Consider the following 15442-nt stretch of genomic DNA (forward strand, 5'->3'; position numbering starts at 1 on the left):
CAGTATAGATAATAAAGCTACCTTATTTTTTTTAATTGAGGTATAATTGACATATAACACTATATTAGTTTCAGGTTTATGACATAATGATCCAATATTTGTATATATTGTAAAATGATCACCACACGTATACTTAACATCTGTTATGATAGAAGAGCTACGCTTAGCAACTTTCAATTATGCAATACAGTATTATTTACTACAGTCACCATGCTGTATTTACATAAGCTGCCTTACTTTTAAAATTCCTTCTAGAATGTCACTAATTGAATATTGGAGGCATGCCAAATACACATTTTGGCCAAATGGTCATCTCTTAAGTCATATGTAGCTTGAAACTAAAGCTAAGTATCAGTTCATAGAATGGATGTCTGGAATACCAAAAAACTGTGAAATTTCAACAAAACTTGAAATTTTTTAATAAAAATCTGTAGTAGATTTAATTTTGACAATATATAGATTCTCCTTTTACCCCACTGACTGCTGTTAGATTGATCCTGCAGTTGCTATATTATACTACACAGAGTACAGTACTGCTGATAGTAATGTTGTCCCTTGGCAATTTACCTTGTCCTTTCCAATAATAACTAGGTTATAGACTAGGTGAAGACTTCTCTCCTCATTAACCACTGGCCTTGGAGATTTGTGTGATGATCATGAATTTCACTGACGGAATCCAAGAAATTGAAGCATTGTGCACTGCTTGAAACATCCTTTCTAAATATTTTCAGAAGCATTCTTAAGATTGCTGCCAACACATATATCTAACTTTTAATGTTTTTGCTGCTTCACACAATTAGAGGATTGAAAAAAATTCTATCTTTAATTTTGACTCTAAAATTGTGGCAATAATGTCGACTTTTAAGATGTAACAATGTTTCAGTATCACTTGTATCATGACTTTCATCATTCACGTACACCAACTTCAGCATTGTTTCTGGAATAGAATGATATGAGACTTTATATGTAAGAAAAACGTGAACTCTCAAAATATAGCAGTTTTGTTTAAATTTGCCCCTCTCCCCTTATTTAGCAAATTCCAGTGAATAATTACATTCTTAATAGCAGTCATTGGATTTAGCAGGCCTGCTACTTTGGTATTCTTATCTGCAAAGTAGAATTTTTTTTAAATTTTTTTTTTAGATTTATTTACTTATTCATTCAGAGAGAGCGCAAGAGAGAGGCAGAGGGAGAAGCAGGTTCCATGCAGGAAGCCCGATGTGGGACTCGATCCCAGGTCTCCAGGATCACACCCCGGGCTGCAGGCGGCGCTAAACCGCTGCGCCACCGGGACTGCCCTGCAAAGTAGAATATTACGGGATTTTGGTGGCTGCTGTTTTCTACACAGCCCGTGTAACAGGAACTGGCTCTTCCTCCGTCTTGTTGGCAGATATTGTGTAAATATACAAGGCAGTTCCACAACCTCTTGTAACTCATGAAATTAGTCTTTGGCAGAAGAAGAAGGAAGAGAGTACAGTACTCCTTGTATACTTTCTAGTTCTGTTCTATCCACTGTGCCATAATTACTTTCTGAACACAGCAGGTGAATGTGACCCAATCTTTAAAAGCTTGTGACCCCTAAGACATCCTTCACCATGTTTGGTCCATTGTCAGCCAGTTAGCTGTCACAGGTCTCTGGTTTCCATTCTGTACTTCTTGTGGATGCACCATGCTACTGTGAGAAACGAGGAACTCTTTCAGCAAGAGAATAAAGCAGGAGCAGGGTTGAATGCATTGCTAATGGACTGTGCTGTTGTATTGAAAGGAGGTCTGGGTGTTCAAGCGTGTGATGCACAGGACAGAGGAGGAGCACCGTTGTTATTGTGCGTGTTATTTTGGAAAGAAGAACTTTGGTAACATGTTTTCCAGAAGCACTCTTGATGCTAGGCTTCATCATTTGGACAAGTGTGAATGCTCTTCATCTTCAGTGACAGGATTAGAGATGTTGGCATTTTTTAATAGTCTAAAATGTTAACAAGCTTATTTTTCAAAGTTGGCTTCTATATGATTTATTTATTAGAATTTTAAAAATGTGTTTTGAAGTTCAATTTTAAGCAAAGCATGTTTTTGGTATACCATTTTTTGCAACCGTTTTCTGCTTTGTATGTTTTATGTGTGTATTTTGTCTGAATCAAAGATGACTTTGTGGATGTCATTGTGATTTTAGAGATTTTCCTATTATTGAAATTTTTACATTGCTCAATTACAAAAGCCATATCTGGTAACTCTAAAATCTTAACCTCTGTGGGTCTTTTTCTAGGCTTTCCCCCAGCTCCCCTCTCTCATAGTTTTCTGTTACTTTGGTCTCTTCTCCTGATAAGCCTGATGATTTTTTTTTAAAGATTTAATTTATTCATGAGAGACACAGAAAGAGAAGCAGAGACACAGGCAGAGGGAGAAGCAGGCTCCATGCAGGGAGCCTGACGTGAGACTCAATCCCGGGTCTCCAGAATCACACCCTGGGCTGAAGGCGGCGCTAAACCACTAACCCACCCGGACTGCCCAAGCCTGATGATTTTTTTTAAAATAATTTTTTTAAAATTTTCATTTATTTATTTATTTATTTATTTATTTATTTATTTATTATTTATTTATTTATTTATTTATGATAGTCACAGAGAGACAGAGAGAGAGAGAGGCAGAGACACAGGCAGAGGGAGAAGCAGGCTCCATGCACCGGGAGCCCGATGTGGGACTCGATCCCGGGTCCCCAGGATCGCGCCCTGGGCCAAAGGCAGGCGCCAAACCGCTCTGCCACCCAGGGATCCCCACCAAGCCTGATGATTTTTAATGAATTTTAGACACCGGTTATAAAAAATAGTAGAGATAACTTTAGGCTATAAATAATGTTATTTTCCTCCAAAAAGGATTTACTTTGGCTTCTCGTAGACAGAATCAGAGGTTGGGACTTATAGCTCTGCCTCAGTGTGAGGACTGGCTTGTTCCTTGTCCCCACCTCTAAGATGTAGTCATGAGGGATCCCGTCTGAGAGCCTGGACTTTCCAAAACTCGTCCTCATCTATGGGCCCTGAACAGTGACTTTTGTCCACCCTAGCCATAAAGCTAGCAAAAGCTCTCGGTATCTTCACAGCCTTGTAGGTGGTTACTGTATGCTCAGATCTTCAGTTTCTTGATGCTACCTTTGGGAAGGAACAAGTGTTTCAAAGAGAAAAGCAAATCTAAATGTTAGATTTATTACCTCCTTAGCTTCTTTCTGGGACTGTTCTCACTCATGTTCTCCTTTGGTAGCTCTTCTTGCCTAGTGTTCATAAGTTGTTCTCAGCAAGAGGATTGGTTTGCAACAAGCTATTTAGCCATTGTTGGAATCTAATCTGTATTTGAAAGTGAATATTCAAATATTAAACATAAGTACATGTAGCATGCCTTGTTTGTGTTACTGTTATCATGTGCTGATTATATATTATAGTAATCTCTGCAGTCATAGCATCCTTTGTAATGTATAAGTTCAGGAATGCCATAGGGGTGCCTAGGTGGCTCAGTAGGTTAAACGTCCAACTCCTGATCTCAACTCTGGTCTTGTTTTCAGTGTTGTGAGTTCAAGCCCCATATTGGGCTCAACACTGGGCATGGAGCCTACTTAAAAAAAATTCAGGAATGCCAAAAATAGCACTGAATAAGGCATTCAGGTATTTGGCCAAGTTTTAAAAATCTACCAGATTGATTTTTAATTTACTCATATATTATTTATTTCATATGTATATACATATGAGGATGGTATTTCTTATTTTCACTCCTTTTCCTCCTTTTATTGGTGGTTTTATTTTCATTGTTGATTTGTAGAAGCTCTTTGTATGTAAGAGCAATTAATCCTTTGCTTTTATGTGCTATGAATGTTTATCACCAGCAAATATGGTTTGTATGACTGCTACATTTTAGGATTTACTGAGTTTTTTTGTGGCCTTTTATAGTTTTTTTTTTTTTAGCTCTTTTTAAAAACTAATGTTGCACAGATATTTATAAAGAAAATACACAGATATAATCACAATAAATACACACATGTTTATACTTATATATCTGTAGTCACACATAAGACCTTGTTAATTATATTATTCAGATCCTTTATGTCATAATTTTTGAGGGATCAAATTTATTCGCTAATGACTAAGTATTAACTTTACCTCTTCTCCTGATAGTGTTCTGGTTCTTTTTGCCTTGAATTTGATCTTGTTAAATGTTCATATTGTGATCCCTGTGTTTTGGAAACAAGGGGGTGGTACAGATTCTTATTTTATCTTTGTCTCTTTAATTGTGAATTCTTCACTTCTTTTTCCCTCTTTTAATTTAGAAGAATGGATTCTATGGTTAAACCACCTGAGAGGTATCACAAAGGAGGAAGTGGCCCTGAACCTGAATCTTGGAGTCTAAATACAATATGAATGGGTAGCTGTGTGTGGGTCTTCCGGTCAAAAGGGAAGGATTAAAACAGAAAGAGGCTAGGATGGAATAGGAAGTATTTCTGGAATGTGATAGGCTGACTCAAGCAGAAAGTCTGAAGAAGTAGGAAGTAAATGGGTTATTGGGACCACATTTTGGTGATCCTGAAGCTAGGCAGAGAAATGAGAAATAATCCTTCATTTATAAATTTAGGTGTTCTTCAGACAAATAACCAAATAAGTATGCATTTACAAAATAAGTCTGTGTCAAAGCTTACTATCCAGAATCATCCTTCATGCTTTGTTTATGCTGATCTTGTTTTTTGGTTTTCCTTTATTCCAAGAGCTGAGTGCACCACGATTCACATGAACTAATCTCATGCCCATTCTTGGAGTTTTATTTTTCACTTGACATTCTAACCAGGTGACTTTTGGGGTGATAGATAAGGTTGATAATCTCACCTCAAAGAGATAGTTTAAGGGGCCCCTGGGTGGCTCAGGGGTTGAGCATCTGCCTTCAGCTCAGGGCACGATCCTGGAGTCCCAGGATTGGTCCCACATCGAGTTACCCACAGGGAGCCTGCTTCTCCCTCTGCCTGTGTCTCTGCCTCTCTGTGTGTGTCTCTCATGAAGAAATAAATCTTTTAAAAGAGAGAGATAGTTTCAGTCTGTCATATTGTGGGTCAGCCTAGAACTGCTTTCCTTCAGTTCTCTTCTGCCTTTTAAGCTGTGCCCACTCCCCAAATCATAAATATCCGTTTCCTTGCATACATTAAGCAGATGAGATGAAAATGTGCTAAATATGAGTCGATGGCCATGTCTGCAGGCTGGTTTAGTTCTCTCCCCAGAAGCATGTAGATGGTGGCTTACTGAGAATGGTGTGAAACTGTGAATTCAGGTTCCAACAGTATTTTCAGGTGCCCATCATGCCCAGATTGCTGTGTACGGCAGGGGAAGCCAGGAACCTCTGTTGAATGCCATCCCTGAATTCAGGACAGTTAGCTCTTCAGAAATGGCACTTTTATTCCAAAGGGGAAATTTAGAGAACAGAGTGTTTTCCTTTGGCTTCAGCATAAAATATTATTATTTTTTCTATCCCTAGGGGACTCATTCTCACAGTTCCGGTTTGTTGAAGAGAAAGAGTGGGATGGTGAAGTGTCAGGTCCAAAACAGGTAAGATGGTTTGTCTTGAATGTGGATTGGCTCTTCTCAAGGCTGAAGACCTTTATGGTAGAAGAAAGGTGTGCAGTGGTGCTAAGCTTCCTAGCTTGGTGGCCCGGTGAGTTGACAAGGCCATTAATGGGGCAGAGAGAAGGCAAGTTGACTTTGAATATTTTGAGTTGATGTGTGGGCAGGACACATCCCAAACTAAATTCATCAATTCCCCATCAAAACTGGTTCATGACCCACCTACCTCCTCACGAGGTTCTGTTTTTGCTTACTTGAGAAAGAAAAAGATGACAAGAATTTTGGAAAGTATAATGATCTGATCGAAGGCCATCTTTTTCTTTAGCTGCGAAGTGGACTTGCTAGCAGGTTCTTTTCTAACCAATTAGTGTGTCTTTACATGGACACTGAGACTTAGAATCTAGGAAGTAATAAGGTTCCTGGACAGAGGGGACAGATTTTCAGTACCCAGACTAGGTTCTGTGCACATTGACCAAGGTTCTGTGCACATTGACCTCAAGACAAGGGTGGTGGGGCTTTGTTCTAACCACCACGGCTGGCTTCCTGCTGTTGGCCTCAGAGCATGTAGGAAAGAAGGCATCAGTACAGTGAGGGTGCATGCTCCAGCTGTGAGAGACCACCAGGGTTGGCCAGGTGCATATGGGGACGAGACTCTCCAGGCAAAAAGGAACCTCCAAGTTATTTTATGACCTAGCCAAAAAGTGAATTGTGGTTATTATTCCAATTAAGCCTACTTTAAAATTCACACTTGACTATTAGAAGCTTTTCACCTCAGCGCATTTTATATGTTAGACTTTCTGCTTTAGCCGTTTAGGGGAAAGACTGGTCCTGAGCGAAGGAGTCTTCTTCCAAAGTGGCATTTGATGTCAGGTTCTAGGCTCCAGGACCCCGGCAACTCCACCTGGTGGTTTGACGAGACTTGATGGCAGCTTGGAGGCCACACAGTGTCTGCTGGGCCTTGGATGATGGGGCAGGAGTTAGAGACGGGGGGGGGGGGGCACATGACACGACAACACTCATTCCAGAAGCAGATACAGCCAGATGTCCATCATTCAGGACATGGCTCAGAGGCACAGGCTGGCTGTTCCCTGTATCCTTGTGCATACACCTGCCTTTAGTTGTGGAGCATGTACCTTGCACATGACGCAAAAGAGGGCAGAGGAAGTTGGACACTTGCAGCCAGACCCCAGCACGCCCCAGGGTCCTTCTGTCTGGGGAGCTGGGGGGGGGGCGCAGGTGAATGGTGCGCAGGCAAGGCAGAGACCAGGTCCTCACCGTGTGTGCGTGGTTACCCAGGCGGTGGGGAGGCATGATTCCAGGATGTCATGCGGTGACGCACCCATAGGTTAAGCATTCAGGATCACCCCTTCTACCAGGTTGAGAGTTTCTACAAACTTGAAAATGCAGACACAGCCATGCCGGTCTGGTCACAGCCCCAAGGCGCGGTGTGCCGGGTAAGAGAGGCCATGTGTGCTGAACGTCTCGCTCCCTGCAGGGCTCTGCCGCCCTCTGCCCTGCTCCTTGAGTACACTGCGCTTTTTGAGAAGTGAGTTCCTTTGTTCCAGGGTCAGGGGCCCCCTCAGGTGCTGTCCACACTGCGTCTGGCCACACTGGGGAGCATTTCGGAAGGGCTGCTGGAAGCCACACTGCTTCCCTCTGCCCTCCTGCCCTGCTGGGGTGGGGGGCGGACCGTGGGTTCCCTCCTCTGGGTCACTGCCTGCACTCATTGCGGGCCGGTCTCCCCGAGATGTTCCCAATGTTCCTGTGGCAGAACCCAGACCCGACCAGGTGACCCCCAGCTTTCCTTCGTACTCAAAGCCAGTGATTTTACAATAAGCTGTGTTTCTAGTGGGGCCTGTGTAGACGGGTGCTCAGCGGTGCTTCCCTCTAATGTGAGGCCATTATAAGCAACTCTTGGCTTGTTCTTTCTCTTGGGTGGCCGGCGCGCTGGAAGGCAGCCACTGGACTGTCCTTAAGCCTCGAAATAACCTGGAACGTTCCCTCAGATACTGTCAACTTGGGAGGTCATCGTGGGGGCAGGCCTCGACTTCCACGAACGAGGAGAGGGATCCAGGGAAGCCAGCAGCCCATGGGCGGGGTGTGCTGTGCTGTCTGGGGGGTAGAGGTGTAGTCCCAGTCTGGCGGCTGTGCCCAGAGTCCCACAGGCCCGGCGGCTCTGCCCAGAGCCCCGCCACACTGCGTCCCCGGCTCTCCCCTCCACTCCAAGGCCGCCCTCTGGAGTGATCACTCTGGAATCACGTAGATTCCATGAAATGCTTCTTTTTCTCTCAATCTGCCAGTCATTCCAGAAGCATCCTTAGTTTCTAGGCTGCTGTGCAATGTTGGTGTGGGGTGAGGACTGCCCTGTTCCTGCTCTCAGTGTGACCTCTGGCTCCAGAACGTGGCTTGGGATTTGCTGATCCTGATGCAGGGATGGTAGAAAAGGCAGCCCTGTCACGTGTGATCTGTGACTCACTTTCAGGGGATGCTGTGTTCACTGCTGTCGTCATCTGCTCTTTTATCCCCAACAGGCCCTTTGTAATCATCACCTGATATATTTATATGATTTTTCATTAATAGAATTCAGCGTTTTATGTGGACTGCGAGTCACTGGTCCGAGCCCTTCAAGAACTGCCTCTCTCTCTCCGGCTCAATGTTGCTGCCGAGTTGGTCCAGGTAAAAACCCCGACAGTGTCTGCCAGCTGCAGGGACACAGGAGTGAAGGACGTCACCCTGCAGGATGTCTCATAGTCAGCTTCTCCTTTCATAAGGCTGAGGCTGTTGTGTCAAGGTCGCATTTTCAAAGTTTTAAGGGAGAATGAAATAATTTTTAGAGTTTTCCGTTCTTTTGTTTTTACATTTTACATTTGAAACATTTTGAAGGATCAAATGTAATGGAATTGAATGAAAACTATAAAGTCTGGCTGGTATTTTACTCAAAAATTTATGTGCCAGGCTTACATCCAGCATGGATCCCACAGGTGTGGGTCCCGATCCCATGGGGCTTCATCTGTTGGGAACTATACTGATGAGGTCATCCAGCCACGCTCAGTCCATGAAGGACCAGTGTCGTGTGCCGTCAGCACATACGACGACGAGGCGGGGCTAGGAAGCCGGGGGCTAGGAAGGGCATTCCGGACCAAGGGTGAGATTGTCTGAGATCCCGAGGGTAAACACATGGGGGTGGGATTTGGAGTGCCCCGGCCCAGTGTCCTGACACTGCGGTGAGTGATGATCTGCATCACGGGGTGAGGGCAGGGAGGGAAAGCAGGAGGCTGCGGAGGCCCGGGGCATAGGGGGCCGCGGGCAAGGAGGCTGGAGAGGGCAGAGGACTGGCCTTTGCTGGGAGGTGCTTCAGAAGGGAAGTCTGTGAGGCTTGGTAAGTGCTAGGAATGGGGAGCGAGCAAGTGAGACTTGTCCTCGGCTTTCCAGCCTGTGCAGCTCAGCGACGGGGTCGTGTCAGGAAGGGCGAGGCCTGCACATTATTGGGTGTGTGCCTCTGGGTATCAGTGGGAAACAGTAGTTGGCTGTAGGTTCAGAATTAATGGCTGGAAGCATAAATTTGGAAGATGCTGGTGTAAGATAGCAACTGATTGGTGAGCTGAGAGAGGAAGAGGCACAGTGGGTTGTACTACAGGAACTCCAAAATGCAACTGTGGCTCAACTACATTGTTTTTTAAAAAGTGAAACCCTGAGCAGTCTTGCGTGTAAACTGAGTCCCAGTGACTCCAATGGTTGCCTTCGTTCTGCAGCTGAATGTGGTGTGAAAGTTGAGCAGATGCATGAATTGGTTGCCCCCCAACCTGTCATGTCCATGGCACTAACTGGCCCCCAGTTTAGGGCAGCAAGTGGAATTCAGCACTGGGGGACAGTTAAGGGAAGGCACAGAAGTAGACGGGGTGGCATTTGCCTCTGATGGAATCGCCACGGAGCTTTAGAGATGTCCGGGGGGCTTGGGGGAGAGGGTGTTTCTTAGTGGTTGGGAGAGTGCTGCTTTCCCCGCCAGGTGTCCAGAGATTCCAGGTCCTGCCAGGTGCAGGGGGGCCCGCAGAGTGGGGAAGTGTTAGCATAAGACACCAGGAAACGCCGAGAGGAGGGGCCTCTCGGGGAGCAAAGGAAGTACTGTGAGCCTGTGACCGCGAGGGGCTCCTGTCGGGGGCAGGCCTCAAGATAGTGGTGTCAATTAATTTCAGTAACTTTGGAAACTTGGCTTAAATAGTTTTGAACCTCCTGCTTCCTCCCATGATATAGAGCAGTTATTCCAAATGGTGTTTGCACGTTAGCATCACCTGGGAGTTAAAAACAATGCCAGACCCTAGGTCCAGGACAACAGAATGACTCCAGGAGTAGGATGTGGTCCTTGGCACATGCCAGCTTCGTGTTGCACACGGGCAGCGACGGATGCAAACTGATGTGCGAAGCCATCCTGTTCTAAAAGTCATCAGCACACTGGATGTGCTCAGGATGTGTCAGTGTGTAGATACGGGGACAGTGCCCTCCAACGGGGTGGCTGGGCTCCCCCCGTGCTGGTCACCCCAGGCCTCCCTCCACAGCCGACCTGCTCAGCCTCTGCCAGACACTGCAGTCACCTGGGGGGCAGCTTTTGTTAAACCATGACAGGAAGTGCATGCAGAAGAATTGTGACCATGGACTCAGCCTCCAGCTGGAGGCTCAGAATACCGGCCGCACTCCAGAAGCCGCCCCGTCCCTCCCCCGGAGACCAGCATCCAGACCCCCTAGTGAAGGTTACAGCTATACAAAGTCCCAAACCAGGCAAAACTAATCAAGTTGTGTGTGTGGTGTTTGTGTCTGGCATTTTTTATTCAAATGTTACCTAGTGGGATCCCTGGGTGGCGCAGCGGTTTGGCGCCTGCCTTTGGCCCAGGGCGCGATCCTGGAGACCCGGGATCGAATCCCACGTCGGGCTCCCGGTGCATGGAGCCTGCTTCTCCCTCTGCCTGTGTCTCTGCCTCTCTCTCTCTCTGTGACTATCATAAATAAATAAAAAAAAAAATTTAAAAAAAAAAAAAAAAAAAAAAAAAACAAATGTTACCTAGTCATTGTTGACCAGCCCGTCCTTCACCATCACCACTCGTACGTTTCTGGACGGTGAACAGATGGGGTTTGCTGCTGCGCCTTGGGGCCTCTTAACGGGTGTGACTCCTTGCACGCTGGGCATCCGCAGACATCCGAGGAGACCCTGCTGCTGCCACTCCACAGGGTTAGAGCGGGAACTCTGAGCCCCGGCGCTGCCCCTTGTGGGCACAGCCCTGCTGCGGCCCCTGGGGTCCCCACCTCCCCCGTGTGGGCAGGGCTGAGCTGGGGGGGCCCTTTGTGAACTTCCTGTTTGAGTTGAATGTCTTATCCCACAATGTTTGGCTTCCTTCGCTTTTGTTTCTGCCTAAGCAGCTATGGCGAGACTGTTTTTTTGTTTTGTTTTGTTTTGTTTTTTTAAGGTTTTATTTATTCATGAGAGACACAGAGAGGGGCAGAGACACAGCCAGAGGGAGAAGCAGGCTTCCTGCGGGGAGCCTGATGTGGGACTCAGTTCCAGGACCCTGGGGTCACAACCTGAGCCCAAGGCAGGTGCTAAACCACTGAGCCCCCCCCAGGAATCCCCATGGTGAGACTCAGGTTCTTAACTCCATCATCATGGTTCTCTTTCAGACCGCCCTTCCTTTAGAGCTTCCTCAGATGAAACCAAAGAGGAATGACGAAGCCAAGGGACTGGGGATGCAGTTAAAAGGGCCCTTGGGTCCTGGCGGAAAGGGGTCCATCTCGGAGCTGAAACCTGCCGCCTGCTGTCCTGCCCCCTCGGGGGGTCCCCAGAAACCCACTGCCCCACTGCCGTCGGCAGCAGACCACTTGGAGGAAGAATTAGATCTGCTGCTTAGTCTAGACGCACCTGTAAGAGAGGGGGAGAGCATCCTACCAGACCTGACGCCTGGGTTAGAATCTGAGAGAGACGGAGACGTGGCCCAGGAAGGAAAAGGTATGGCTTCTGGTTTACCTGCCCCTCCCATCCATCTTCTTGTTTTTGTGCAAACAGCCCCACCTGCATTGTGCCCACACATGTCTGCATCAGTGTCTGACACGGATCTGGTGGTGTCCACTGACATCTGTTTCTACGCTCACATCCCCACTTCCCCTAGCCGACCTTTCTGACAACATTACTCTCGCTCCGTCTGCCAGGCTTCCAGAGCCTCCACCTGCCTGACTGCAATAGTAAGCCCAGGCTGCAGCTGGAGTGTGTGCCTAAAAAGGCATTAAGACCCTGGTAGACTTCGGCTGTGCAGCAGCAGACTTTTCAATCAACTGTCTCAACAGGACAGTTACCCAACTCTCCAGACTTGCTATTTCCATCTTATTTTTGGACAAAAGAGCACTTCCTCCTTTGTGTGTGTTCTGTGAGCAAGCGGCCCCTCCAGGGGGAGGCCGAGGGTGCCTGCTCCACCCGCATACTGCATTTGTGAGAGCCTTTAAAGACTTCCCCGGATTGCTACAGGAGTAAACAGAAAACTGAGCTGTTGGGTCTTTTTAGAAGACCAGTGAACTATGAAAGTCACCTTGAGCATGAACAGAAGAGCAGGTCTCTACCCCATTTATTAATCTGTTCAGATATTATCCTACCTGCTAAAGGAGTAGGAGCAATGCTAGAACGTTCCCCCTTATTGTAAGCAAAGCACTAACTAGGGCTGCGTGTGTTCTGTCCGGGAACGCCCCCTCCCCCCAGGGCAGCCTGGGCCCCCAGTAAGCGACTGACATGAAATTGTTAACTTGGCTTCCATTTCCCCAGGTCCCGCAGAACCATCTGTGACAGACGAAAAGAATGTGCAATCTGAGCAACCAAGTACATCAAAACCTGTTACTGAGGAAGAGCTTGAAGACTGGTTGGACAGTATGATTTCATAACGTAGAAAAGAAAAATGGGAAAAAAAGTGCCTGAAGCAGATTTTGGTTGCCTTGTCCAGTCAGGGTGGGCCCAAGGCTGTCCTTCCAGAACAGCTGGTTCTGAGCATGCTCCAGGCCCATGTGTCCCACCACATTTGGCGCAGCGAGGGCCTACCTCTACATTCCACAACATCCAAAACTATACATTTAAGAGACTTGTGGCATTTGTTCTCTGGCTTAGTGATCCGCTAGATTGCTTGAGGGCAGCCTCCTTCCTTGCAGTGTTTACAGCTGAGCAGTGCCGCTGCTAGACTAGAAACAAGAAACAAGGCATGCATTTGGCCCAAATAAACCAACGCTGGTCTACGGAATTGCTTTCTTTCTTGGAGGTTTAGGCTCTTGGTCTTGTGACCCTTTTCCCGGCAATTCCAGGATGGCTGTAGAATCATCCAGGGGAGGTACATTACAAGAGGCCGACGCTATGGATTGGTGTGTATTACTTTATTGCAGTGGGCACTTCCTTTGATGTAAGGAGTTCACCTAAACACAGCAGCTCCACTACTTACAAGGGGACCATAAAGCAGTACTCAGGTTGGCATAAGATTGAAATTTTTCTGATTTTTCAGTACAGTACTTCTAATAACAGCAGTTGACAAGCTGTTACTGAAAAACAATATATGAATAACCTTCAAGTGCAGTTTCATAAAGACGGAAGTTCAACACAACTAATGAATGGAACTGTCCGTCTGGAACATAAACATAAAAAATTTGCATAGCTAGATCTAAAGAGATTTTAAGGCACTTGATATTTCAGTGTCAACAAAGGGTTGGTTGGTTTTTCTAGTTCTTTAACTGCTTAAAGTTTTTCAAGCTGACTCTGAATACATTCACTAGCACGTACCTTGGGAAATAATTGACTGCAGTTAAAATGATTAGTTGTAGTTCAGACCATGAGTCACTAGTGATTCTGTCAGGTGACGTTCAAGTGGGTAAAATTTCAGGTATTGTGCGTTGAAGATTTCATCCTTGTGGCCCTTTCCTCAAGGACACCGTGGCAACAAACTAGTGCCATTACAACTGAAAAACTTGAAGGTATTCTCAACCACAGTTTCCTTGATTCTTTGCCATCTTTTAACAGTTTGAGAGGTCACCTCCCCCAGGGCTAGGTCCATTAGGCACAAAAAGCCAAATCAATTCCAAAATATCACATATTTGTAACAAACACTTTCTCGTAAGGGAGGCATTTAGGATATTTCACATTTCAAATATTTTGCACAACTATAAAAGATTTATTTCACTGGAAGCTGACTGTCCAGAATCGTAGAGTTCTTTCATTTCAATTTATCCAAGCTGATCTTCATACTGTTTCCGAAAGCAGTCACCAGCTGGGAAGAAATCCCAACACCTTTCTTGGTACATCTTCCAGACATAAGATTCCTGAAATAATGGGAACAAAGGGCATTTCTTTTTAGACCACAGTCAGCTCAAACCCAGGTGGTTTTCCTCTGCAAGGTCTCCCAGGAGAATGGTGATGGGGCCCAACTTGTACCTCTTGCTGGCTCTGTTCCTCTCCCCTCCCCCTTCCCCGTCCCGCCAAAACTCAAAACACTGAACACAGTGCAATGATCCAGCAATGGGCTGAGTCTGTGTCATCTGTAATTGTTAGAAGGCAGACGGTGGCACAAGAAGGGGACAATGAGTGCCGTGAGTGCTAGCTTGGCCAGATGCCTGGAGGAGAACTGAAGGGAAATCTAGAACCAGTTGCCTCTCCAGTGTCCGAGCTGTGAAGTTTTCCTACAAATCTGAGGATGTTTGAATATTTGATAACCTATTCTTCCCTTTGTTCTCTTATGTTGGCATTTGTTTCTCATACTTAGTCACAGAATCCCTCTTGACATATACTTTCACTCATTACCCACACTGCCACAGTCTGGGTCACCCACGTGTGCGGTGGTTCTCGTTCTCAGGCTGTCCTCACACCATCTTACTCTCTGTTAGAGGCACCCACTCAGCTTCTCCTTGTCTTTTTCTCTGTAATGTACTCCCCACCTCCAGCTCTTCTACTCTGAAGCAGTAACCACAGGGGTTTAGAAAATGTCAGTGTTAGTTGGGAAGGATAACCAGAAAGTCTTTAGGAACAGATTGGAGTTGCCTTAGGACATTGGCTTCTTAAGTAAGTCACAAAGAGATGGTGGAATAATGTAGGGGAAAATGTACGTTGGAGACTAATGAAGTCACGTGTCTATCACAGACACCCTATGCTCTGCTGAGTCTCAAGACTTCTGAAAGGGAGACTCTTAATGCAGGGGTATGATTCTTAAGCCACTTGGTTCCTCACCTGCCCCGTGTGTTCCGTTTCATCTTTATTAATCAGATACATCAGGAAGAACCTGAAACAAGGGGAGAAAGGTATAGTAAGTGAGACAAAGACAATAATACTTTGGTTAGTCTTTTTGTGAGGAGAAGTTCTTTTTACCATTCCTAAACCTTGAGCTAAGAGCCCTTTGGAGGAAGCATTTTGGCTTCCTTTCTAAAAAATCCTTAACAGGGGCACCTGGGTGGCTCAGTCAGTTGAGTGTCTGACTCAATTTGGGCTCCAGTCATGAACTCAGGGTTACGGGATTGAGCCCCGTGTGGGGCTCTGCACTGCTTAACATTCCCTCTCCCCACCCCCACCCCCACCCCAGCTTGCATGTTCTTTCTCTAGGATTTTTTTTTTTAAACACTAAAATGGTCACCAAAACTCTTACTGTATGATTAATAATAGGTAAATGTAGAACTGAAATTGTGTGTCTCAAAGATATATCATGAAAAAAGGTAGAAAGTATTTAACCTCATTAAGTTCTCTTCAGAAATAGAGTTTGGTTTGTATCATGGCCATCTGACAAATGCCAGTGCAGTTCACACGTTCTGACCATGGGGGAGCTAAGGTTTGAGTCTGTCCATCTGGTGTACCCAGGTTCCTTGGG

General features: G+C 45.9%; 2 protein-coding genes across 2 annotated transcripts in view; one reads left to right on the top strand and one right to left on the bottom strand.

The window, feature by feature from the left end:
• AVEN (apoptosis and caspase activation inhibitor) overlaps positions 1-12844 on the top strand; it is a 170677-nt gene extending 157833 nt beyond the window's left edge. Inside the window, exons 3-6 of the mRNA XM_072738191.1 lie at positions 5497-5567; positions 8163-8258; positions 11250-11574; positions 12379-12844. Coding sequence (XP_072594292.1) covers positions 5497-5567; positions 8163-8258; positions 11250-11574; positions 12379-12494 — 608 coding nt within the window. The 3' untranslated portion in view covers positions 12495-12844. The remainder of the gene's footprint in view (positions 1-5496; positions 5568-8162; positions 8259-11249; positions 11575-12378) is intronic.
• Positions 12845-12959: 115 nt separating this feature from the next.
• Positions 12960-15442, bottom strand: part of RYR3 (ryanodine receptor 3) — a 511176-nt gene continuing 508693 nt past the window's right edge. Inside the window, exons 103-104 of the mRNA XM_072738189.1 lie at positions 14812-14863; positions 12960-13910 (exon numbers count right to left, since the gene is read on the bottom strand). Of these exons, the coding sequence (XP_072594290.1) occupies positions 13815-13910; positions 14812-14863 (148 nt within the window). The 3' untranslated portion in view covers positions 12960-13814. The remainder of the gene's footprint in view (positions 13911-14811; positions 14864-15442) is intronic.

The sequence above is a fragment of the Vulpes vulpes genome, chromosome 15 (assembly GCF_048418805.1).
Source record: "Vulpes vulpes isolate BD-2025 chromosome 15, VulVul3, whole genome shotgun sequence".
Lineage (NCBI taxonomy): Eukaryota > Metazoa > Chordata > Mammalia > Carnivora > Canidae > Vulpes > Vulpes vulpes.